This window comes from Acanthisitta chloris, unplaced genomic scaffold, assembly GCF_000695815.1.
Source record: "Acanthisitta chloris isolate BGI_N310 unplaced genomic scaffold, ASM69581v1 scaffold1099, whole genome shotgun sequence".
Classification (NCBI taxonomy): domain Eukaryota; kingdom Metazoa; phylum Chordata; class Aves; order Passeriformes; family Acanthisittidae; genus Acanthisitta; species Acanthisitta chloris.
In genome coordinates, this window is record NW_008690724.1 from 3,376 (window position 1) to 29,369 (window position 25,994).

The 25,994-nt window shown below is 39.4% G+C and overlaps 1 protein-coding gene across 1 annotated transcript in view; it reads left to right on the forward strand.

Annotated features, from left to right (window-relative positions):
* Positions 1-1,072: 1,072 nt before the first annotated feature.
* AOX1 (aldehyde oxidase 1) overlaps positions 1,073-25,994 on the forward strand; it is a gene marked incomplete at its 3' end in the record, with an annotated part of 30,831 nt that continues 5,909 nt past the window's right edge. The window contains exons 1-22 of the mRNA XM_009081917.1: positions 1,073-1,126; positions 2,642-2,699; positions 3,679-3,775; positions 4,506-4,614; positions 5,542-5,668; positions 6,687-6,748; positions 7,200-7,259; positions 9,148-9,177; positions 9,408-9,488; positions 12,147-12,291; positions 13,486-13,578; positions 15,927-16,078; positions 16,761-16,854; positions 17,858-17,967; positions 20,595-20,779; positions 21,037-21,199; positions 21,390-21,482; positions 22,931-23,100; positions 23,549-23,660; positions 24,497-24,616; positions 25,345-25,441; positions 25,838-25,962. Of these exons, the coding sequence (XP_009080165.1) occupies positions 1,073-1,126; positions 2,642-2,699; positions 3,679-3,775; positions 4,506-4,614; positions 5,542-5,668; positions 6,687-6,748; positions 7,200-7,259; positions 9,148-9,177; positions 9,408-9,488; positions 12,147-12,291; positions 13,486-13,578; positions 15,927-16,078; positions 16,761-16,854; positions 17,858-17,967; positions 20,595-20,779; positions 21,037-21,199; positions 21,390-21,482; positions 22,931-23,100; positions 23,549-23,660; positions 24,497-24,616; positions 25,345-25,441; positions 25,838-25,962 (2,337 nt within the window). The remainder of the gene's footprint in view (positions 1,127-2,641; positions 2,700-3,678; positions 3,776-4,505; positions 4,615-5,541; positions 5,669-6,686; positions 6,749-7,199; positions 7,260-9,147; positions 9,178-9,407; positions 9,489-12,146; positions 12,292-13,485; positions 13,579-15,926; positions 16,079-16,760; positions 16,855-17,857; positions 17,968-20,594; positions 20,780-21,036; positions 21,200-21,389; positions 21,483-22,930; positions 23,101-23,548; positions 23,661-24,496; positions 24,617-25,344; positions 25,442-25,837; positions 25,963-25,994) is intronic.

The window sequence follows — 25,994 nt, forward strand, 5'->3', positions numbered from 1 at the left end:
TTGGCAGGACACATTAGGGCTTTTGCCTACAGGGAGCTAGTGACTGACATCTTCAGTGCTCGCATTGTGGTAGCTCTCAGGAATACGTTAGGGGTTAAACTACAAAAGCAGCAGCATATCTCTGCTGGGAATCAGTTTCTTGCCCTCTAACAGGGAGTGTTAAAAGATCAGGGACAGAGTACTTTGACCTAGGGGTCTATACTGACTCTGAATGAGACACAGACATGTTTGCTGTAAAATAGAAAACCAGTAAATAAAACAAAAGGCAGGTACATACACAAATGGAGGCTTCTGAAAGACATATACATAATTCCCCTTTAAAGAAATTTAGGGCCAGCTGTAATAAGGCATTTATAGATTAATTATCTTGTTTGCATACAGAGAAATGGATAAGGATCTAGAATCACAAATCAGGATTTGGGATTTCACTCTTTAAGAACATAGCATATCTAGAGTATGGTCATCTGATAATGGCATCCACAGCAGTCAAGGCATAGAGCTTGCATGACACAGAAATAACCTCGAGGAAATTTAAAATGTGTGTACAGTAGTAATATGTTGATTTTCTTAAAATTTGGCCACTCTGCAGAAAAAAGATTATAGATAGTTCAGGTCAGGCTAAAATGAGAACCATGGCTCCATATTTGCCACCTGTAGAAGTGGGTAATGTGGCATGTCCTTGGTTCTAGCTTCAAGTATGCCTTTGTATTCTAAATTCATTAGTTACTGGGTAACAGTTGTAGCTCAAACCAAGATGTTCCCCCTCACAGTTATCTCTTAGGTTACAGGGTTAGAACTAGAGAGGCTCAGATTTTTTTCCAGATTATTTCAAGTCACCAGAGAAGAGTTGGGGTGGGGAGTAGGAGATGGTGTGTTAGCATCTGATCATTACTTTATTGCTGAGAAACAGCATGCATTACACTGGCCCCTCCCCATCTCCTTATTTGCAGACTGAGCATGAAATTAAATTCTGCAGGACTAAGCAAACTCGGCCAGCCTTTAGGTACATGTAGCATTTCATGAATTTCTCTTGATGCATAAAGCTTTATTTTTCAGACTTTGATGCAACAGCATGGCTTGTCTTCAACAATCAAATGAGCTTGTCTTTTTTGTGAATGGCAGGAAGGTAAGTTTTTTAATGCTTTTTCTCTTTTGAACAGCATGGCTTTAATATTTGCTGATCATATTCAAGAAAGCTAACACAAATACTAGGTTCTGGTTAGGAGGGCTAGTTGGGCTAGGAGCAACAGTTTATTCATGGATAATCATCTCTTGTCTTTGATCTTCCTAATAGTACCCTGCTTCCTACTACAGTCTTTGCATAACATGGCACAGAATTTTTAGAATTGAAATTAGTTATCTGTTTATGAAAATCTTATATTAATGTACTGCTAAAGTTGACATAGTTGGAGTAAATATGTCGCTACTAAAAGAATATGCTGCTTACTAATATAGTTTCAGTAATTCACCAGAAGAAAAGAAGTAGCTAATTTTTTTCTGTTCTTGATGTCAAAAGCTCTCATTTCATTTGCAAAAGCATTTTTTCACCTTTTCTTACTTTGCAAGTCAAGTGAATGAGAAGTCCTATTAACAAAAATACCACAGAAAGTATATTACAAGCCGAAATGAAGGAAACTTACTTATTTGTTGAAAAACAAACCAGCCAACCAGCTTTGCCATGTATTTTTCTAGAGATATTTTTCAATTGATGGTCGACATTTTTATACTCTGGAGAGACAGTACTGGTTTTTATTTGACTAGGTGAATTAAGGAAAATAATTCAATTTTTTTTCTGTCTGTTATGTTTTATCTGTCAGTACATGTCAGCTGTGCTTAAAGGCATACTCTGAAACCTTATTTCACTCTGCAGTTCCAAATAAATTCCTGAAGTAGTTCATGTTGCCTTACACCTGGTAAATTGGAGCATGCTGCTGATAGAGCAGAACTGTTGAGAGAAGGCTGATGTTCAGTCTCTGTTCATTCTGCATCAATGAGTCCTAAATATTCTTTTCAAAGTTGTTTGTATTTTCTTGTCTCCAACAAGCTGAAGTTGCTGATGGTACAGCAACATTCTTGAGACAAGGTTAAAGCAAGACCTGCATAATTCCACTCATAAACATTAAACTTCATTAGATTGAAAATATACTTCATTATGTATCCTCCTTGCTCTTCTTATACTAAGATTTTTCTCTGCTTTTATGCTGATAGGTCTCTGCAAATGAAAGTGTTAATATCAACTACAAGGAGGTAAAAATACACAGAATTTTCACATGCACAAGTCCATGACTTTACAATGAAGGGATTTATGATTCATGCTGTTAGGAATCAACAAAGGATCTAGGCCAAAGACACTTTTCTTTCTACTCTTGTCTATCCAGTGCCTACTTAGCCTCTTTTCCTTTTCCATTCCCTGAGTAAACTATTATTTCTATTACTTTAAAAAGATGTATTTGACTGATACTGCCTGACTCATTCATTTATTCATCTGCAAACTGTGATCTGTGGCAGGATCCTGTCACTGAACCAATGTCCCACAGTAATCCACAATCAGTGCATTTCAAAATCATAGTTAATCCTTGTGAGATGATGATATTAAATTCCTCTCTAATCTATCTTTTTTCTCTTTAATTTCATAACACAGGTAATTGACAGGCAGGCGGATCCTGAAGAATTGCTGCTGTATTATCTAAGAAAGAAGCATATCCTTTTTTTGAACTTTGAGTTCTAGAAGTCTGTAAATTACTGCAACTGATGATTAAGATGATTTGTTTTACTTTTCTTTGGGAAACAGTGTAAACAGAACTATAGGTAGACATAACAAAATTTGCCTTGCATTTATTCTCAGCAAAGCAATCCAGTGCTTCATGTGCATTACGTGTACTAGTCATATGGGTATAGCATTGTAAATTTTGAGCACGTCTTTGAAATACTTCCCGAATCTTCTTTACACTTTCCAAAGCATGAAAAAACCTTTTAGTGCATTTATGATGAAAACAGTATATAAAAAAATCAACACAGAGTACTTCTGTAGTAACTAATTTATTTAGGTCCCAGTCCTTTGAGGAGTTTTGCTTAAGCTTATTTTATCATCTTATTATTATTGTTTCGTCATTTAAGACTCTTCAGGGTGCTAACCGCTGTTAGGACTCAGCTGACTTCAGTGGCAGTCATCCCAGCTAAGAAGCTGCCATGAAATTTATAAAGTTAAACAAGTGAAACAAAGTGATGAAAGGAAATGATAGATTCCACTGGCCTGGAGGGCATTGTGACACCAGAAGGAGATTGTGTTTTGAGTCTGGAGGCTTTGTACTGAGCCACTTAATGGAGGGAGTCCTTACATACAGGATTTGGGTGTGGGCACCTGGGTGTTGTGCTCCATTTTAAATTACTATTCTCCTTGAATGTTCTGGCGGCAGCACTGGAAACTTACTGAGATTTGCCAATACTGTTTTGCAAAGGCAAGATACAGTTAATTATGTGCAATGATTAGGAAACTACTGTGAGTAAGGCCTATTGCTGTATTTGCTCAACCCATTCAATTTAACAGTGGAGCTATCTGGTCAGAAGATCTCTCCAATTCTGCACATGCAGATAAAACAAGGGAGACTCAGAAGAATATCAAGAAAAAATAACTCTTGTATCTGGTAATTTTATTTTCTTTAACAGTCTCCTTCGCAGTCCGTCTTTTAGGTACAAAATATGGCTGTGGAGTAGGAGGCTGTGGTGCTTGCACTGTGATGATATCCACATATGATCCTGTTGCCAAGAAGATACAGTATCCTCATGCTGATATCTGAAAATAATAATTTTATATTTTGAGAAAACTGAAATTCACTGGGAAATTACAGGGCTGACCTCACATTTACAGAGTAACAGAGATTTAGATCCTCTCCAGTATTTGAAAACAACCAAAAGCAAACAATACAAAAACCGAACACCAAACCCTGCAGTGTTAGGGGGAAATTATGTTTTAAGACTGTATTCTTTATGATTTGGGATTTCAGCAGCCCTTTTGTCACCTATCTTTCCTGAGCCCTTTGTGCTTATTCAAGGATATGCTGCTGTTAATAAATCTTCACTAGATGATTCATGTAATCATTGATAGACTTTTGCTCACAGTAAAGTTAGGAGTTCTGCTTTCTTTTTCTCCCTGGCTCTTGAAATATAATTCCATTAGAAATGCTGTGCCTGACTTCATCACATCTGACCCTAGACTTGGGCTTGTAACACAGTATGTAGGGTGGGTTTTCTTCTTTTAACTAAACCTTCCGCTTGTTTAAGTAGAAAAGCTTATCACTTAAGGCCTAAGTCCCAGCTGTAGGAGCAGGATGCATGCTCTCAGGTCAAAGTGCAGGATTTTGTATGTTTGCATATCCTTCTCCCCATATCCTTCTGCTCAATCAGAGCATTTCTAGACTAGCTGAAGTGTGTATCTTTTGTTTCTTGCTCTATGGACCCATATGACAAAGCTATTTAACACAACAGTTCTCCTTCACGCCTCAAAGCCATCATCCTGCCAACTCCTGCCTTCTCCCCATATGCTCAGTGCATGGTGCTGCTGTCACTACTGTGGAAGGCGTTGGAAGTGTAAAAAACAGGATTCATCCAATTCAGGTGAGAATAAACTGGACTGTGTAAGGCTGCAAGATAATGAAATTGTCCTATGTCCATAATGACACTGGGATCTGTGAGAAGGTGCTGTGAGTCTATGCACCGTAGATTCTCAGAAAGGATTCTAGAAACTGAATGTTGCCTAATCTTTTTGGATGAATAGGTGTTTGGGGGAATTAATACAGCAATTGCTGGGTTGTGATTGGCCCTGTATGGAGGATGGAAGGAGCTCCTTCTCATGTACTACCATGCAGAGAGCACATCACAATGTCCACAACACAGGGCTGTCCAACGGTAGCTTTCAGAAGGGGTTGGGGAAGGACAAAGAGCATCAGTCAGTTTCATTTATTCACCAGTATGGCATCTGGCCTTCTCAGAGAGAACAACACGCTGCATATGTTGTAGTATGGGATGAATGACTCCAGCTGGCAACCAGACTGACAGGTATTAGACTTACTCTCCCTGTGTGCCAGATTTCCCTTGGATTAGGTCAGCTCTTTACTTTGTCCACTCTGGCTTGTCCCTGGAAAGCACAATCTGACCACATAGATTTGAGAATATTTTCTAAATATCCTCTTTTTTTCTCAATTATTACTTCAAAGGGTCTTGATTCTGGGACTGGTCTGTGCTGAAGCTCTGGCTGAAGATGTTCTGTGTTCTGTCCATCATGGCTAGAAACATCTAATGTATGACTGATATTTAAAGTGAAAGTCTTGGGCCTTATTCTATTCTCATATCAAGGAACTAGGATCATGAGGGTCTAAACTGGAGCAAGTGTTATCCTTTAACTAGATAATTTCTCTGAGCATTTAGGATAGTCAAAATGCTGCTACTGTCATACAACTGGTAGATGACATACCTGAAGATGGCTATTCAGAAAGTCAGTGAAGCCATATCCTTGGATTCAGGGCCTGTTCTGTTTGGTTCTAGGAAAGGCTGGCTAAATGCAATGGCTCCCAGTGTGGCTTCTGCACCCCTGGAATGGTGATGTCCATGTATGCTTTACTGAGAAACCATGCAGAACCTTCCATGGAGCAGATTGTTTCTGCTCTGGATGGTAAGTTTCAAACAGTAAATTGTAAAAAGCATAATAAAAGAATAAATGTTCATTTGCAAAGGTGATAAGTATGGTTTGACTCAAAGCGGTAGATGATGTTCCAGAGTAGCACTTTGACATAGCTGTAGTGGTTTAAGGACATCTCAAAATCGTGCAAAGGTAGTTCACACTGAAGACTTCAGATGGGATGCACAGTGGCATTTAGCACTGGGTAAATAATTATGAAAATCCCTGTATTTAGAGCAGCCTGTTTTTACAGTCCTCCTGCCACAGCAGCCTCATGTAGTGCAATATGAGTACAGCGTTACAATGAATATGGTAAAAAGTAGGTTCTATTTTGTCTGCAGTGTATGTACTCACCAGCCAATAACACAAAGCCCCTAATGCTGATTTTGACAGTTACAGGGGGAAAAGATTGCATGACATTTTAGGCCACTGAAATATTGACTACTCTTCAAGCAAGATTTATTTTTTATACAATAGGCGGAACAACTTCGAGTAACTTTCCAGACCCAAGTTTGCTAGTACTCCTATAGCTCCCAATGTAATTGACCTCTCCCACCAGAAGATTTTGACTTCTTGAAGGAAATGCCAGAAATTCCAGTAGAGGTTTTACTACAACTATTAATTGTGTATGAAAACCATGATAATGATGGATGGCAGTAGATTTTGGATTTGACTATAAAACCCAACACTGTAGTGGTCGTAGTAATCACAGTATTTACTTTTGGACGCTTTCCATCATTTCAAATTTTTGTAATTTTTTGCATGCATTCATAAAAAGTTATTCTTGTTGTTGTTGTTAATCTTTAAAATAATAATTTTTAATAATATAACGTAATCACTATTAAAGTAATGGTTATTATTTTTACAGATATTATTTTGTTCATTTGAGTGTAGAGTCATACATTTCAGTTTGCAGATCTGCAGGTTTGATGCCAGACCATTCACAATTATGCTGGTGCTCCCACACTTTGTTCTGGTTTCTTATGACTGATTATCATATGGTTTATTTCAGGTAATTTGTGTCGTTGCACAGGTTACAGGCCAATTATAGACAGCTATGCATCTTTTACTAGGGTAAGTCAATATTTTCAAATGTGTTTCTTATTTTGGGGCAGTTTGTGGTATCTGAAAAGGCTGAGCCTCTTTGAAATACCTGCCTGGAATCTTGCATCATTTAGAATTTGGTTTTTGGGTTGAGCCTCTGGAAAATCTGGCTCTTTTAGATTTTAAATGTGCTGGACGCTTACAGCTGCCACTGACTTTAGGTTTACGTGCACTTTTGCAATGTGGTTAAGAGTCCTTTGCATCAGTTCCAGTGCCTTGATCTAGACACCACTGAAGTAATTTTGATTTTTCTCCATTTACTTCATGGATACCTGGGTACCCAAAGGGAACTCCTAGGGGTCCTGCAACTTCAAGTGACCAAATAAATTTATTTTGGAACAGGAAGTATCAAAACATTAATTTACAAATATATCACAAAGCTACCTCATTGCTTTTATAGAGTACAATATGATTTCTTTAGGAGCCAACATGTTGCCAGCTCAGAGGAACTGGACAATGTTGCATGGATCAAGAAGAATATGTGAGTACATCTCCTACAGGAGGTCAGGTAAGTTACATTAGATTTTTTTTTCATTAGGTCCTGTTTGCATTGTCAGATTTGTAGAAAGAGGCAGCATCTGCTTTTCTATCTTTGGACATTTAGTCCAGACTGAATTCCATGCTCTGTGCTCTCATTGCTGCAGAAAGGTAGCCCAAGCATATCTGCATTGCTGTGTAGTTAGAATGAAGACAGGTTTGACCTATTTAGTGGCATTTTCCAGCAAGAGTGTGGATCTCAATGTTATGCATTTATGTCTGCTTTGTTCTGCAAAGAAGAAAACTGTTGATCAGAGACACCTTTCTTAAAAAAAACTGGTCTTGATGTGATGTTGAGCTCCCTTAACAGAAGTTCTGCAGCCATCAGCATGGCTTGTTCTTCTGTGCTTGGTACACTAACTCTGACTTCCTGAAGATGAAACAAAGCTATTGCTGTGCAATCTCAGTTTGTACTTGTAAAGCCTCTCATAAGCATTACTGTGTCTTAGTGGCTCCAAGATCTTTAGGGAGGAAGTGTCTCATTCTTCTGCAATCTATAGCAATTGATAAATAGATACTGCTTCAAAATACACATGGTTTTATTCTCACTTTACATATGCATATATTATACATATTGTGTAATCACAAGTCACCTCATTTATATTTGTCCCAGCAAAGGTTCCATAATTACTATGTATAAAAATACACATGGGAACTCCAGTACACATGAGAAAGATACTCCTTCATAAAGATCCTGCATTCCCTGTGTGCATGTCAGAACTTGTTGTCTTCATCCACCTGCAAGAAGGGGCCATAGTATGCTAATATGACTTCATCTTGCTTCAGGATGAGAATTTTAACTCCTTAGATAAATTTGCTCTGACTGAAAATCTTTGAGGAAGCTCTAAAGTAAAATGTCATGGGTGATTAGAGGAAAACTTATTTTGACAGTGAAAAAATCTAATGGTCCAAGGAGTGTGACTGAATGTGTGTACATTTGTGCACCTGTGTATTGCCTCTCCCCCTTTTAGAACTGAAAATTGTTGTTGAGCTGCTGCCAACATTGTTTAAAGCATAAGTCTGGCAATGCAGCAGTTGCCAGTTACATAACAGCACTTCCTTTGGGTGCCCATTTGACTTTCACTGTTTTGCATTCCTTGTAGTTGCTTTCACCCAAGAGAAATAGCTGGTGCCTATTTATTGTGAAGATCGTGGCAGATAGAATTTTTTTGCTATTTCATCAATGGAGTCAATCGGTAGATTAAATCATCAAGAGCCAGATTTTGTAGTTACCAAGGCCACAATCTGTTCAGAGTGCCCAGAGATAATGACTGGTTGGGAAAAGGATAAGAGGCATTAGACTACGATATGTCAATCTTTTTTCCTATTCAATATTCTTGACACCTGTTGCTGTCTGGTTTGACAAGATTTTTGAATCTAAATATAAATTAGTGAGGCAGAAAAAGCTAACCAGTCCTGCTGACACAGCGTATTCAGTCTCCTTTCGTGTAAGCTTCTGAAAACTCAGAAGATGGATAGCTGCACAAGAGGCCCCAGCAGAAAAAAAGACATCTGTAGATGACAAGAAGAAGAATCTAATTTTTATGGTATGCAGTCAGCATTCAGTTCTTGCAGTGCTTATGCAATGCTGGAGAGGCTCTCTTTAAAGTAGAAAAGAATTCTTTCTGATCAGATGGCCATTGTTTGTTGTTCTGTCAAGCTCTGTTAGAAAGCTTCTTATCAGGCACAGTTTATGAACAGAACACAACTATACCAACCAGTACACCATGCTATACTATACTGCATTTTCCCACAGCAGACACTGTACCCAACATGGCTGCAACACATTTGCTATGATCAGTTTCAGAAAACACCAGAAGATCTTTCTTGAGGATGGATGTGTTTCAAGCAAAGGCTTGAGAGTGATTAGTATGATAGTTTCCTGTCTTTCAAGTAGTCTGTGAATACGTATAAGAAAACTAAACATTAAAAATCGATTTGGGCATCTTGAATTTTTGAATACAACTCAACCTATAAAGTGTCATAAGGAAATGTCACCCTAGGAAAGAAACTCATCTGTTGACAAAGACTTGCAGCTTAATCTGAATATGTGCTTTCTCCTCCCCTCCCCCCACCCCCAATTTATTTGCAGATCCTTTCAGGTCTTTGCAGTCCAGAACAATTTCTGCCCACGGATCAAACACAGGAATTTATATTTCCTCCTGAACTGATGGTAGGCCTTACTGACTTTTGTTCTCACACAAGCATGACTGAGTGCCTCCAGATGTTGAAAACGTGATGTTTTTTTGAAACCAAAAGATCTATCCTCAGATAAACAGAAAATATTTGGTTTTGTCAAACATAATTAGACATTTCACTGTGGATAATTATGTGTTGTCATTATAGCAAATAGTGCATATTTTCAAAAAAGAAATTGTTTGTCTCTCCAGAACCAACTTTTTTGAAAAGCACTCTTTACTCAGGACCATTTCATTTTGAACCAGTTGAGGGGTTTTTGTGGTATTTTCTTCAGCACTACAGGCTGGGGACAGGGTGGCTGGAGAGCAGCCAGGCAGAAAGGGACCTGGGAGTTTAGATAGACAGGGAACTGAACATGAGCCAGCACTGTGCTCAAGTGGCCAAGAAGGCCAAGGTGGCCTGGATCAGGAACAGTGTGATCAGCAGGACCAGGGAGGTGATTCTGCCCCTGTACTCGGCGCTGGTGAGGCCACACTTCTGCAGTTCTGGGCCCCTCAGTTCAGGAAGGATATTGAGGTGCTGGAGCAGGTCCAGAGAAGAGCAACGAGGCTGGTGAAGGGACTCAAGCACAAGTCTATGAGGAGAGGCTGAGGGAGCTGGGGTTGTTTAGCCTGGAGAAGAGGAGGCTCAGGGGAGACCTTATCACACTCTACAACTCCCTGAAAGGAGGTTGTAGTCAGGTGGGGGTTGGTCTCTTTTCCCAGGCAACCAGCAGGAGGAAAAGAGGGGACAGACTCAAGCTCTGCCAGGGGAGGTTAGGTTAGATATTAGGAAGAGATTTTTTACAGAGAGAGTGATCAGGCATTGGAATGTGCTGCCCGGAGCAGTGGTGGATTCACCATCCCTGGAGGTTTTTGAGATGAGACTGGATGTGGCACTTAGTGCCATGAACTAGTAACGACGGTAATGTTGGACTTGATCTTTGAGGTCTTTTCCAACCTGATTGATTCTATGATTCTATGAAATGACCTTCTCCATCTTTTCTGTCTTGTATTCTCTGCTGGATTCAAGTGATTATTTCCTTCCAGCTGATACACAGACCCTAGCAAGCTAAGACTTGACTTACACGCAGCTCCATAGAAAGGCAAAAGACTTGAAGAGGAAAAAAAGAGGGTTTATTGTAGCAGTTATTGGAAACTCACAGAAAGAGATGGAAACTTGAAAGGAGGAGGAGGAAAGTGCCCATAATATCTAGACAGAGTAGAATCCAAGCAGGCAGATCCGGGTTGTTTTTTTAATCCTCACTCATGTTTCAACAGCTTCTTGCAAAATTCCTTGTTTGCACTCCTTTTGCAAATATTCGTGGGCACTTTTTGCTGCTGTTACACAACCACCTCAGAGGCACAAAAGTTCATTTAAGTTCTGGAAATGCATAACACAGTTCTTGGACTTGCCACTGTACTACAGAATGCTATTTCTTGTAAGGCAGTTGGCTTTGTAAACATTTGTCATAGAGTATAACTTTCTTACTTAATGATTGCCTCTTAGTGCAGAACATGCATAGTAAGGCATAAACTCCTCTATGAAAGCATGAAATAGAAAGTAAATTTGCCTTTCTGCTGCTTCACCTGCCTTTGAGAATGCTTTAAGAAGGCATTAAATTAATATTTATAATTATTAAATTAATTTTTTGCAATTTTCATAGTTGGTTTAAAGTTCTTGGCTAAACTGCTGCTGGCTCAAAAAGCTGGTCAGCCAGAAAGGAGGTGCCATCATATGCTCTGCATATTCAGATTGAGGTGCCAGAAGGAGTGAACTGCTTCTCCACGCTACACAAGGCACCCACAGCAGCAAGACGATTGGTTCCACAGCACTTTTTTGGCATTTCAGGCATGTTTTTATCTAGAAGGGCAGTCCATAGTTGCAACAGTTCTCTGGCTTGTCTGCTAGTCTATTCATTGCATTACCTGCAAATACAGGTGTTTCTCAGGGATTGCTTTTGCATATTTTGAAACCGTGATTCCACATGGCACTTTTCAAACATGAAAAGAACATACATGATTTTCTTAGGGGGAAAAAACAGATATATTTAGTCTTATAAGACAGGAGGTGCCAGAAAAACACTTTGATTAAACAAAAATGTAAGTACTGATCAACCATCCCCAGGAGGCAATATTTCTGAAAAGGCTCGTCCTTGTGGACAATTGGGAAAGTAGATACTTTAATTTTTAAAAATATTTTACATATTGTAGAAACTAGTCTGAGCCTAGTATAGTAGATACATGACTCTCAGCAGATGAGAATGTAGTGATTCTCCCTGACTAAGAGAATACACTTCTGTCACATATGCAGTGAGATTTTCCACAAAGTCCCGTCACGTTGTTTTTTGTTGACATCATATACAAAGGGGCTCCTTCAGAATCATCACAGCAGGAGAAAGGAAAACATAAGACTAACTTCTACCACTCATTTAGAGAGTCTCTTAACAAGTAATTTAGTTCATTCTCATCTCAGTTTCCTGAGAAATAATATAGTTATGATAAAGCTCAGCACTGTTCAGCACCACAGGAATTTCAGATGAAAAGCCTCATTAATGTCTCACTGTCCATCATGACACAGTGTCCTACCGAGCAATTTGGTGGTTTATATTGCATTAGTCAAAATTACCAAATCTTTGTCATTTTCAACACAGAGAATGGCTCAAGAGCAGAAAAGAACAACTCTGATTTTCCGTGGCAAGAGAACAACATGGATTTCTCCCCATAGCCTGAAGGAGCTTCTGGAGCTGAAAGCCAAGTATCCAAAGGCACCCGTGGTCTTGGGAAACACCAGTGTGGGTATGGAAGGACAAAAGATCTTCTGAAACAAGAGTTGAATTGTGCAGTAGGCACATAATCTTGCATTTCGTCTTCAGGGACCCTAAATGCTTTTTGTCACCCCAATGATTGTGTTTCAGTACTTAGGTCAATGTAATTTCCTGTTATTTTTTTTGCAGCAAATGAGTAACTCGATTAGGACTAGCACCAGCATCACCTGAGCCCAGGATTTGTGCTGCCTAACTTTCCCAGTAACCTCAGAGTCAAAGACACAATTTGTATGGACAAGGAATAACTCACTCATGTTGATGGGAGGCAAACATTTCACATCCCTGTTAGCTTGAGTATCATGAAATAAATGCCCACAAACGGGCATGATATCCAAGCACTTGCTAGACTCTGCATATTATGGATGGCAGGGTTTTATTTTTATAAATTATCAACATACTTTTTGTTGAAGGAGTATCAGTCAGGAAGAACTTGGTAAGAATATTTCCTTCACTGTTGAGACAATAAAGGCCTGGATCAAAACCCTTCAGGTCTTCTCCAAATCTGTACATTCGCTATCAAAGGGCATGGCACTTGTTTAGTAACACACCCCAATGATGCAGTACTTGGCAAAGTAACAAAATGGCAAATAAGTATAAAACCTTCAGGTCCTGTTCCATCAAGGGAAAGCTCTCTCTTGTCATCTGATCAGGGTCTAAAACGTCTACTGAACAGCAAAGACGAATACCATAGAAAATCTGAGATACAGAACAGAGAGAGAGAGCTCATGAGATAATTTAGCTACTATGTGTATAAACTAGTTTGGGAATAGGTTGTTTTTAAGATGTTGCACAAGAAAAGAACAAGGGAAGCAAAAAAATTAGGTAGCCCATATAGAAAGGTGGAGTTAGTAGCTAGAAACATGACGAAAAAATATGGAATTGTGTATAGCTCTGAGGTGTGAGGTAAAATCTGAATGTGATATGGGAAAAAAACAGAAACCAGTCCAGAGGAGCAAAGAACAAGAGCCAAAAAGAGAATATTAGACTTTGAACTTCAGATGGGTCTGGTAAAAGTGGTCAAATGTGATATTCAAGATGCTACATAATAAACCCCCTAAGAATTTGAAACTACTTAGTTAAGGTGGTTTTGAACTTTTCAGCTTCTGGTCAAGGAGGTTAATTCTCTAAACAGATTTCTCATCATACTATCGTCCTTTTCTTTCAGGACTCAAAGAAAATCACTGTGGTGCCTGTCATCAAATCATTCTCCATCCTGTTAGGATTTCAGAAATGCATGTTGTGAGTAGCACAAAAGATGGTAAGTTTCCAAGTTACTCTACTGTGGTACAAACAGTGGTAACTAAATTAACTTGGGTTTTGTATTCTGACACCTGAAGCAGTAAGAACCATTGACTTTCATTGCTGTGGGCACTTGATTTTTTTTGTCTCCGTAGCAGTCATTTCACTGAGCATATTAATCAATATGTCAGCTCACCTACAGTCTGGAGATGATGGATTGATTGTGACAGACAATTTATGAAACTGTTCTGTGAAAATATATTTGTTCAAATCTCAAATCTCTGCAGACAGCAAGCATATGGGAAGGCCCTAAGTCAGCAATTTTTTTTTTTGTTTTCAGCAGTCATGAGACTTTCTATGACAACCATTGATCTAACAAAGTCCACAGAATATTGTTTAGGCGAGGGCTAGATTTTCAACACAAAATATTCAAACATATATTTCCAGTCTGAAATATTATAAAATTTTCTTTGGAGTAGCTGGGCTGGATTCTCAGCACATCACCTTTATGAGTAAAGGCACTACACCTGTAGCAAAATAATGAAATGCAACATGTTCCCCATGGGAATTTAACATTTTGTTACAGTTGCCTCTTTCTCTCCTGATGTTCTGCTATCTCCATGATTTACAGCAGCTATTGAATTATATTTTCAAAATATTTTGCTAATTTCAGGGCTACTCTGCATTTAAGTAGATCTGACAATAAAAGAGAGCTTTAGAACATGGGCCATTTGTTCAGAAAAAATGCTGAACAGCACTTGAAGACTTCTCTACGAGCTTACTTTAGTGTTCATTGAAGTCCATGGTAGTGACTTCTCTGATACTACTGCAGTGTAATTGAGTGTTTGCAGCTCAGTCTTGGGAGATTCTAATAATTTGGTGATCCTTCATCCTAATGAGTCAACTGCTATTCGTATCTTTGGGATTATGCAGCACAAAAAAGGGGGGGGTGTTGCTGTGTGCAAATATGCAATGTATATTTTTGAGGTATGTCTTTATACTGAGAACTATTGATGAAAAAGCATGTACATAACAGGTTGACCATGGCTGGATGCCAGGCATGCACCAAAGTTGTTCTCCCCTCTGCAAACAGACAGGGGAAAGGAAACATAACAAAAGGTTCATGAGTTAAGGACAGGGAGAGATCACTCACCAAATACCATCATGGGCAAAACAGACTCTAATTGGGAAAATTAAGTTATTTTATTACTAACATGATCAGAGCAGGATAATGAGAAATAGACATTAAAAACATGTTCCCCCACCCCTTCCTCCTTCCCAACTCTACCTTCCCACCACCACCCCAATGTAGGGAGACAGGAAGTGGGGGTTGCGGTCAGTTCATCACACGTTCTTTCTGCCACTGCTCCAGCATGAGGTCCCTCTCATGGGTGACAGCTCTCCATGAACTTTTCCAGCATGAGTCCGTCCCATAGGCTACAGTTCTCCATGAACTGCTCCAGCATGGGCCACTCTCCACATGGCGCAGGCCCATCTCTCAGGGACAGCCTGCTTCAGTGCAGATCCACCACAGGATCACAAGTCCTACAAGAAATTCTGCTCTGGCATAGATCTTCTCTCTCCAGTGGTCCACAGGTCCCTGCCAGGAACCTGCTCCAGCAAGGACTTCCCATGGGGTCACAGCCTCCTTCAGGAATCCCACTGCTCCAGCATGGATCTCCTCCGTGGGCTGCAGGTGGATCTCTGCACCCTGTTAACCTCCATGGGCTGCAGGGGGGCAGCTTCTTCACCATGGTCTTCACCATGGGCTGCAGGAGAACTTCAGCTCTGACACCTGGAGTACCTCTTCCCCCTCCTTCTCCACTGACCTTGGTGTCTGCATAGTTATTCCTCTCACATATTCTCTCTTCTCTTTTCCCTGGCTGCAATTACTCCTGTGCAATAACTTTTTTTCTTTCTAAAATATATTATCACAGAGGCATTCCTACCACCACTGATTGGCTCGGCCTTGCCTCAGTGGTGAGTCTGTCCTGGAGTTACTGGCATTGGCTCTGCCAGGCATGGAGAAGCTTCTAGCAGCTTCTCACAGAAACCTTCCCTGTAGCCCCCCACTGCCAAAACCTGTCAGTGGTGAGTCTGTCCTGGAGTTACTGGCATTGGCTCTGCCAGGCATGGAGAAGCTTCTAGCAGCTTCTCACAGAAACCTTCCCTGTAGCCCCCCACTGCCAAAACCTGGCCACACAAAACCACTACACAGTAATATAAAATACATCTTACTATCATTTCTCTTTGTTATCCTGCTGACAAGAGCTGTGTACAAAAGCAAATCTTAGAGGCCATATCAGCTATATATTGCATTTATATTGTGGCACTATGATTTCACTGTTTAAACGCATTTGATTTCAGGGCTACTAATAGGAGCTGCCTGCTGTTTGGCCCAGCTCAGAGACATCCTAATGGAGGCAGTCCCAAAACTTCCAGAGGAGAAAACAAAAACATACCAAGCTCTCTTGCAGCAGCTGAGAACTCTAGCTGGAGAACAGATCAGGAGCATGGCAGTATGTATTCAGCAGCAGCAGTAAATAAGACATTGCTACAAACATATCTGTGAATGTCACTTACAAATACATGGAAAAGGCTGGTTGAGGCTGGGAACATGCTAAATCATTACTACCATCACAAATGTTATGTGAAATAACTAGGAGTTCTGTTCTAGTTAGCACAGGCAAATATTGAGAGAACTATAACCAGAGAAACTCCTGCTATTCCTGCTCACTGGCTGAGCAGAGCACTGGAAGAGGCTGAGAAGCAAGTGAGGTTCTCTGGTTAGGTACTGTACATTGCAGCCAGTCAGTCATACTTTAACTTGACTATCAACACATAGCTGTTTACCCATCATGTACTAGGTATCTCTGATCTTGTTCTCGATTTTCCTTTAAAATTCTCTTACTGCAATGCCATGTATTTCTTCTTTTAACCAAGAAAATGGCTATGTCTTTGGGAGGGCTGAAAAGTAAACCTAGTATCTGTCAACAGAGATGACATGAGAACAGAGTTTTGAAGGGAACAATAAATTAAATCACAATAAAAAGTACAAGGATAGAACCTGAGTTAAGATTGAACAAAGCAAATATAAGTTCTTCCAAGAGGTCTTTGAGTTGAATAAAATGCGGTTATGATACAGATCCCTGTTATATGCAAGAAGGTCCAGTCTGAAAATAACGTCATTGTTTGTTAAAGTCTTTAGGAGGACACATTGTAAGCAGGGGATCACCCTGGGACTTGAACCCAATCTTAGCAGTTGGCAAATCTGTCCTCAACTTGGCATCAAAAGGTAAGCTTTGCACCTCCTGCCAAATATCTTTGCCAGACGGGCAGAATATTACAACACAGGATATGGCTACAGGTAACAGTTTTCAAATGAAATATTACTGTGTATCTCCTAGATGAATTAGAATGGTACATTCAGGAGAATGGAGAACATTTTCCTTGTATTTGCAAAAAGTATCTGCCAGTAGAAAACACTGTATTTAGCATCTAGCATCCAGTCATCTCATGAAAGTGAGGTGGGCATGCCTGCCAGGTAGAAAGACCTCCTTTCTACACTGCCTTTGGTTATATTGCTCCATTTATCAGACAGGTTAGCTTTGTCTTATAACTCCACCACTGTTTCCTTGCATTGCTTGTGCCTCTCTCATATTAAGAAAGCCTTTAGTTCATTCTCTAGGGCCATGCACATAGAAACTTCTCTTGAAGTCACTGGTACTTTTGTGTGTGTGTACATACATGTGTATCCCATTTAAATAAGATAACCAGTAATCAAGCCAAAGCAAGTGCCATCCTTGCAACATAGAATCTGTGGGTACTTTGGAAAATCTTGCCAACAATTTCTACTCTCTTTGAACTAAAGATGCACAGGGTTGATTCTCCATCTCATCCCAGTACTTGACAGTTTTTTAAAAGCTTGCTGTGATTTAATGATTTAGTGGTCTGGAGAGCTTTTGCATAGAAACAGAATAGCCATATTGGATCCTAAGTAAGTGATTTTCTGAATATTATTAGCATTGGTAAGACAGATATTTTCCAGAAAGTATAAAATACTCAGTATTTTATGTGTGATAGAGAACTATAGCATTCATATAGGGAAATATGCTGCACTTAATATGTATTGTATTGATTAGCCTTTCTAGTCAAAGGCTAGATTCTGAATGGAGCAGACCATGCTAAGGCCATAATGGCCTTCATATATTCTTTTGCACAGATTCAGTGAAATTGAAATCTGCAATGCAGAAATGTTTTCTTCTTGCTTCACATTCAATAACAATTTTCTCCAACAGATTGTAAAAGACACATTCCTTTAAATGATGAGTTCCTTGCTGGCAAGGAGCATGCAGACATAAAGACCAAAGAGGTCATCGTTTCTGTTCTCATCCCATACTCTAAGAAGGTAAGACCTCAATATTTCAAAATTTTCATTCAGGTTCCAGTGTAGTTATTAGGAATATTTCCATTATTTTCAGTAGGTGTTGAAACATGCAGGGTGCTACTGCTTTGGAAGTAGCTAAGAAAGTTTTGGCATCCCTCCATCACCTCTCCCACTTCTTCTATCTGGCTATTGTCATCTACTTCTCTGGGCCTCTCACTGGTTTTTTTCCCACTCTTAAATGTGCACTTCTGCCCCTTCCAGACACAGGAATTTAGGCTGTCTGAATATTTGCAGGAGAAATGCCATATTGTCACAGAGCCTTCAGTGATAAAGCTCATTTCTGACCTCACCAGCAATTTACAATTGATAATCCTGAGGTGTTGTTACAGCTGCTCAAAAAATAAGGTCCTAACTACTCTGACCGAAGGTGGCGGCGAGTGGCATTAGGGGGTTAGGGGCAGAGGACGCAGTGTCCTTGTTACTGTGATCTTAGATATCCCTCTAGTGGATGTGAGGAAAAGTATGGGGTGGGTAGAGGAAAACCTAATTACAAGCTAGTATGTTGTGATCGAGGTCAGTGAGGGAATGACCACAGGAGTCTCTACCAACCTTTACATCAGAGGGTCAGTCCCCAGAGTAGCTGCCCACTGGAATGCAGCCTACTAAACATGTGACTTCATGCTGGACGAGTGCATCTGCCCATGAGAAGCTGGCCAGCCATGGCAGGTTTCCTGTGAAAAACTAAAGGATTCCCATGAGCTCAAAGCCTGCAAAAGCGTGGTCTGTGCAGCAGTAATAGTGCTTCTGCTGTCCAGAAACTTCAAGCCTTAGTGGTAATTTGAGAAACAAAAAACCTGGAAGAGAAAATTAAGGAGAAACAGATTAGCTCCTTCCACAAACTAAAAGGAAAAAGAAATCCCAATTTCCTTTGTCCAATGACAAGTGTTGCCACAGAGCTAAAGCTATCACAGAGGGTATTTCAGAGTCTTGCCTTTCGGAGGGAGACAGTTGCACCCCATAACAGCAAAGGTGAGGACAACAAAATTAACAAAAGACAATAGCGCTGCTGGCAAACTCAAAAGGTCACTGAAGAACAGAAAACTTATCTATCAGATGTCACATGCATAGCATATGAGATCAAGTGTTGGGAAAGTTCAGGCCCCTGTTCGGGCGCCATTTATTGGGAAAGGGAAAGTTCCGCGTGGGGAAGCAAGCGGCTGACTCCATGTGGGTGATACAGCAAGCTCCAACTTTATTGTCCGACAGGCTCTTTTTTATACCATACAGGACAGGCATACAACTATCAATCATTTATAATTGGCTAAGCTCTAAAGATAGCATTCAGGTACTCTCCCTGCTTGCAGCCACAGCTGTGTGTATTATCTCTTACTTTCTCAGGCTTGGCTGCATTCCTAGCTGTTTTTCTCAAACCTGTTTGTTTCACCCTCAAGGACGACTTACCCCTGCCATCTGCCATCTGCCCAGCTGAGTTACTCCCTATCTATATATAAATTACTATCTCCAGAGCCTTGCTTGTACACTGCATTCCCAGGTGCATTCCCAGGACTATGTCCATGCGTTCCCAGGGGACTGTGTCCTTGCTCTTTTTAGTCTTCCCCAGTTGCATACCCAGGATCATGTCCCGCCATTCTCCAACAATTAAGCAGTCTCATAATGGGACATTAACACCTCTTTTGGGGAGGCTGCTTCTGCTGCACACTTCCATGCTGAATCGCTGTTTCCATTAACTCTGCTGACACAATGAAAAGGCACATGCATAGGTTTTTTGCAAGACTTATCAACAGAATGTTCAGATGGAAGCCTGGCTTTCAGTTCTCCCTCTTGTTCCTGTCAGCTGCTGGCTTTTGGTTTTGGGTAGCTGGATGTGAACTTTGCTTCAGTAAAGCAGTGTAAATCCTGTCAAGAGAATTTTCCATCTATGACAAGACACACTGTTCAGCATGTAATCCTGAGTTTTACATTTGTCATGAGAGTATCACATACTTGTACACATAGATCTAACATGCTAACCCCTGCTTTAAAAGTTCTGTGGCCATCTAAATCTGAAGTTTCTTTCTGGAGCTACAGACTTTCTTCAATAGTCTTATCTGTGCCTGATCATGAAAGATATTGCTATTATGTTTTCATTTAAAATATGTTAATTTTTCTCCATAACAAAATATTTCTGACAATCGAAAGCCCAGCTGTTTCTAGTGTCTCCCTCTGTGAACACCATTACTGATAAAATGTAAAATCTCTGAGTGTAAAATCTTCACAAAATCAGGTTCCTTAGCTCAGTGGAAACCTCCATGTCCTGGAGAAGAAACCACTATTTTCTAAACTGGAATTAAATTCAAAGAACATACCAGCTGTATATGAAGTGGCTTGTACCAGGACTGCTTTTCCAGCACTCAAAAATCATTAAACTGATTATAAAGTTGAAAATTTGGCATATTTTCTTACATGTAGGTAACCTCAAATAATCTCCACTCTTAGTATGGCTGTTTAGGATTCACTTAGTACTTCAAGAAAAATCAAAAGTTTTACTGAAACTTTGGGCAATAGTAACACCTAAAATACAACGAAAAATAGATCTCAATCAACTTCTAACGCTGAATTTTTCCTTCCTTCCTTCTTTTTCCCATTAGGATGACTTTATTTCGGCCTTCAGACAGGCTGAAAGAGAGAAAAATGCTTTTGCCATAGTGAACTCTGGAATGCGAGTCCACTTCCACTCAGGCACAGACACCATTGTAGATCTGAGTATTTTATTTGGAGGCATTGGCTCAACCACAGTCAGTGCAAGAAAGTCCTGTGAGAAGCTCATAGGAAGGTATGCAATATCTTAATATATTTAAGCAAAATATAGGAGTCATAGTTTTAAGTGTGGGGTTGGCTTGATTGTGCTAGTGGAGATCCCATCATGAGCCACTCACAGTCTGTATTTGACCTGTCCTCTCTAACAATAGATTATTTCGTGATATAACTGAAGCTGATTCACTTATTACTTCCCACATACTTCACAGTATCTTTAGCTGCCTGTTACTTATAAAGAAGTGTGTGTTCATGTTAGTCTGTTTTTTTTACCAGGCAATGGAATGATCAGATGCTGAATGAAGCTTGCAAACTGGTGCTAGAGGAAATTTTGATCCCTCCATCAGCTGTGGGTGGAAAAGTAGAATATAGAAGAACTCTGATGGTCAGCTTTCTTTTCAGATTTTACCTGGAAGTGTTACATGGTTTACATCAGATGGTAAGCACTGGACAAGAATTGCATACTGTCATCAGCATACAGGCTGCAGGAAAATCACTTTTTTAAAGATTAAGGAATGTGAGAGGGAAGGGTAAAGGTGCTAGGCCTTACTTCAAAATATATGAGGGGAAAACTTTTCTTTTAGAAATAAGGGTCTGACAACACTGCTCTGACATCACCTTCTTTTCAGTATCCTCACAGGTATGCTGAGCTTTCACGTGAGAAGCTGAGTGCTTTGGGAATGCTACAAAGTGGTGTTCCCCACGGTGTCCAGATCTATCAGGTGAGGTTGTGTTTGCAGCTGGGACTGTCACAAACCCTCTTTTTAATGAGTATTTTGCCCTTCTAACTTTTCATTCTTAAACCTCGACTAATCGTAACATGAAGCTGCTGAAACAGTTGACGCTGTGGGAAGTCTTTTGTATTGCTATACATTTCCTGGTCTTGCAGGGTGCATATGCACTCCTTGCCCTCAAGGTGTTGTGGAGATTAGGTTGTCCTGACACAGCTGAAACAGGGACACAGCTTTCAGCAATGCAAGAGCTCAGCAGAATTTAATTAAACTGTCCAGTGGGCCTCAATGCAAATAAATGGAATAACCTACTGCAGCATCTCTCTGATTGTTAAAGCCTGAAAGATTTATTTGCAAAGACACAGTATGAAAAGGAGAGGTGGCTGGGATGTGGAAATGTTTGTTCAATGCAAAATTTCAGTTTTAAAAATTTCAAATTTCATCAGAAATTTTCACCTGTTTTTTTCTTTTGTTGCAAAATTGAAAAACTTTAAAAATCAAGCTTTTGCTGCTTCTTATCAGTTTTCTACCAAAAAACTTTGAGCATCAGACAAGAATTTGGTTTTTTCTCCTCTAAGAGACTAAGATGTGTTTTTCAGAGAACTCTTTAGTAAAGGCCCAACCAAACCATAAATGCTGGAAGATTTTCATCGTCCCCAATAATAATGTTTCAAGTTAATGTGAACTATAAGCAATTCAACAACAGAGAGTACCAAAGATGTATTTTTATTAAGTATGTCTGAAATGCTTTCAATTCCAGGCTGTCTTTGAAAGAATAGAGGGGATTGATGATGGGAATTTAAATAGTAAAAAACTGGTTTAAACCATTTTTTAGTCTAGTCAACACTGGCTAGAATATTAATTTGCCTGTCTCTTTAGGAAGATGGGCAGGAAGGAATTAGAGTGATGCATGAATATATTCCTAATTTAAGATATGTTTTCTCTGAAGTAAACAGCATGAAATTTGATTGATTGAAGCAGTGGTGATGTTGAAAGTCTGTAAAAAGTGTAGCTTGCACCAGGTGCTGTCAGAAGCAGTATGGACCAAGCAGACAGGCTATCTATAACATCCAGAAGACTTTAGCTCTCCTTTGTCTGCTATGGTTCCACTGTGTACAAGTACTTAGATTTTTCGTGATTCTTTTCTCCTATTTATTTAGTACAATCACTCCACGAGAAGAGATTGCCATTTGCTAGACACGAATGTTATCTATTACAGTATATTTCTCAGATGTCTGCCAGGGCCACCTTGGTGCCAATACAACATGAATTCTAAAAATGTAATTAGTCCTTTACAATGTGTCCCACAAATATTGTCATGAAATCTAGATGGTTCCACATGGGGGTTTTTATGACAAAATATCCTCAGAAAGTGTTTTTGAGTAAAGGTTCCTAAAATTACTCTTCTGACTTGAGGATTCCATGTTCCTGTTTTCGAGGATGTTGACCCAGGACAGGCTCCACAAGATCCCGTGGGCCGTCCCATCATGCACGAATCTGGGATTCGGCATGCCACTGGCGAAGCAGTTTACATCACTGACATTCGTCCAGTAGATGGAGAACTTGCACTGGCTATGGTCACCAGTATTAAAGCCCATGCAAAGATTATGTAAGTAAGAAAAAATTATAAGCACATAAGTATGTTAACAAGTATTTTCTATCCTTATTATCCGATTTGGACATATTATGAGGTATGTATTACAAATGAGGTAAGAATTTCTTTACTGTGTGCTTTAAATAGAGTTCTGTATGGACAAAAGATTCTATATTAATGAATTCACCTCTTCTAGTACAAAAATGTGGAAAAACCATACTTTGTATGTACTGGAACTAGCATTCAAGGAGCTGTTCTATGCCAGTCACACACAGATGGTCATGCCTTCCATTTATTTTTTTCTCAATATGCTAATTAATACTTCTCTGCTTCTCTATGTAGAAGATCTGTGGTGAGAATACTAAGTGGATTATGTTTCTGTCCTAAAGTTCACTGAATTACTTGTACTACAGTTCTTTGTACCATGTACTGTGCTCATTTGTGTGCATGTTCTACTTTCCAGATCAATTGACACATCAGAAGCTCTTCAGATGCCAGGAGTGGTTGATGTACTGACAGCAAGAGATGTTCCAGGGGAAAATGGCCAAGATGAGCCTGCATTTGCAGAAAATGAGGTATTTCTTCCTTCTGGAGGAGTGTCTGGACCTTTTGCTTCAGTTATTTACAGAAATAGGGATGTCAGTTTGCAAGTATCATCTTATTGCAATGAAATGAAAAAAGGTGCACAATCTATTAATACAGTGCCAGGCAAGCTGGGCTGAACAGAATTACCATTCCCCAGAAAGAAAGAAGAGAAAAGCTCCATTAAATAACTTGGGATTTAAGTGTATAAACCATGATTCCTTAAGGGCTGATAAATGAGTGATTGTCATGGATTCTGAGAAAGTATTAAATAGCTATGGCATCTGAGATTTTCAGAGATGAGACAAATAAAATGAGGATTGCCAAGTTGAAACCAATATGAAATTAATTGCTAGATTATGTACCAGAATATACAGTGGGAGACAGCACTCTTTCTTTCTTTCTGTTGAACATCAACAGAGCAAAGAAATTTATAGCATCCATTAAGATATTCCTAATCTATTGCTCTTACCTCTCTGTTCCTTCTTCTCTGAGTTTCCTTCATTTCTGAATACACACAAGGAAAACAGTCTGTGCCAGATATGATTTTACTTGACCCAATATCTGGCTGCCTCAGGATGAACACAGGGAAAATGTTCATGACTACTGGTGTCAGCAGCATTTCTAATGTCAGAAATGTTGCAGCAGATGAAAGATGCTTAATAGGCTTCTCATCTAATGAAGTTAAGTCTGCACTGGGATAGTATTCTTAGAGAAACAGAATATAAAAGGGGCATTTGAGCAGAATCTATTTCCTCAGAACAGTGTCTCCACAGGAACTTAACCACTTCTGTGTTCTTCTCTTGGATAATGCATTGGTTTGTTGCAGGTGATTTGTGTTGGTCAGATAATCTGTGCTGTGGTTGCAGAGTCACTGACTCAGGCAAAGTGTGGGGCTGGAAAGGTGAAGATAGTCTATGAAGATCTGGACCCAATTCTGACTATCAAGGTAACAATCTGTTTTCTCTTCCTTGCCTGACAGAGCTTTTAAGTCACCACACCCACCGTTTTCCTTCTTGTGCAGAGCTCTGCTAGGCTTTAGAAGAAAAATCTTCTTTTGGTATGAGATACGACTTTATTGGTTCTGAAGATGAAGGGTAAAATGTTTATAAATGCCCTCCAAAATTTCAGTTTTAGAAACACAAAAGAATCTTATTAGGTACCTATTCATCCAGTATATCAGAGCATGCTCTTTGTAGTTCTAGGTAGAATTACTAAAGGATATTCATAAAGTTTTAGCTAAGCAATTCCATGCTTCCAGGAGCCAAATTCCCAGCAGTAGTAGATCAGTATAGAACTAAATTTGAGAGCTTATGTTTGCAGAAGTTCTGGTATCACACATTCTACATCTGTGTTCTGAAAATTTTCAGGCCTGCCAGGTTTTCAGAATCAGCAAGCAATCTGATTCTGAAATATTGTCAACAGTTCTGAATTCCATTAACAGACATTTAGTATTTCTAATTTGGGGGGGAAAAGAGAATGATATGAACTAAAGAAAAAAAAAAAATTTCAAATAGGGTCTCTTATGATGGAACAACTATCATGATCCTTCTAAAACTTAGCCACAACCATCTGTCCATCTGAAAAAGGATCATATGGATGATAAAAGATTGCACTCTAAAAATCATCTGTCTTTCTGAAATACAATTAACATATTTGTTTTATTTCTTGCTGCAGGATGCAATAAAACATCATTCATACATTACTGAAGAAATTAAAGTAGAAAAAGGAGATATTGTGAAAGGATTCAAGTCTGCTGATGAAGTCATAGAAGGTAGTTCAAACATTCAGGGCATAAGGCAAGGGAGGAGAATTATGCTAGTTCAGAATCTTTTTCCAGCTGGTGGCTGAATTTAAATTTCTAATCTCTTTGCAAGAAAACTTACTCTGTTGTTGTTTTTTTTCTCCTTCACTGGGAATAGAGATGAAATGCTCACATTTTAAGTGAAGCTTAGCTATCCCCTGCTAGCTCATGTTGACTAAACTCTACCATCTCCTTGTCAAGAATGCAGCTGACTAAAAGAAGAAATAAAAGATAAATTAAACCATTTTTCTTCTGTGGCAAAATTCTTTTTCTCTCCCTTGTATACATATATATAGTCAAATATAAATTTTGTTGCAGTTCATTTGAAATCCAATTTATATTTTCCTATAATTATATATGTAATAGGTGAATTGCACATGGGAGGACAGGAACATTTTTACATGGAAACAAATAGTGTGCTTGTTATTCCAAGAGTGGAAGATAAAGAAATGGATGTGTATGTGGCAAGTCAGTATGTAACAGAAGTACAGGTAAAACAAAATATTAATTATATTTGTTTCTC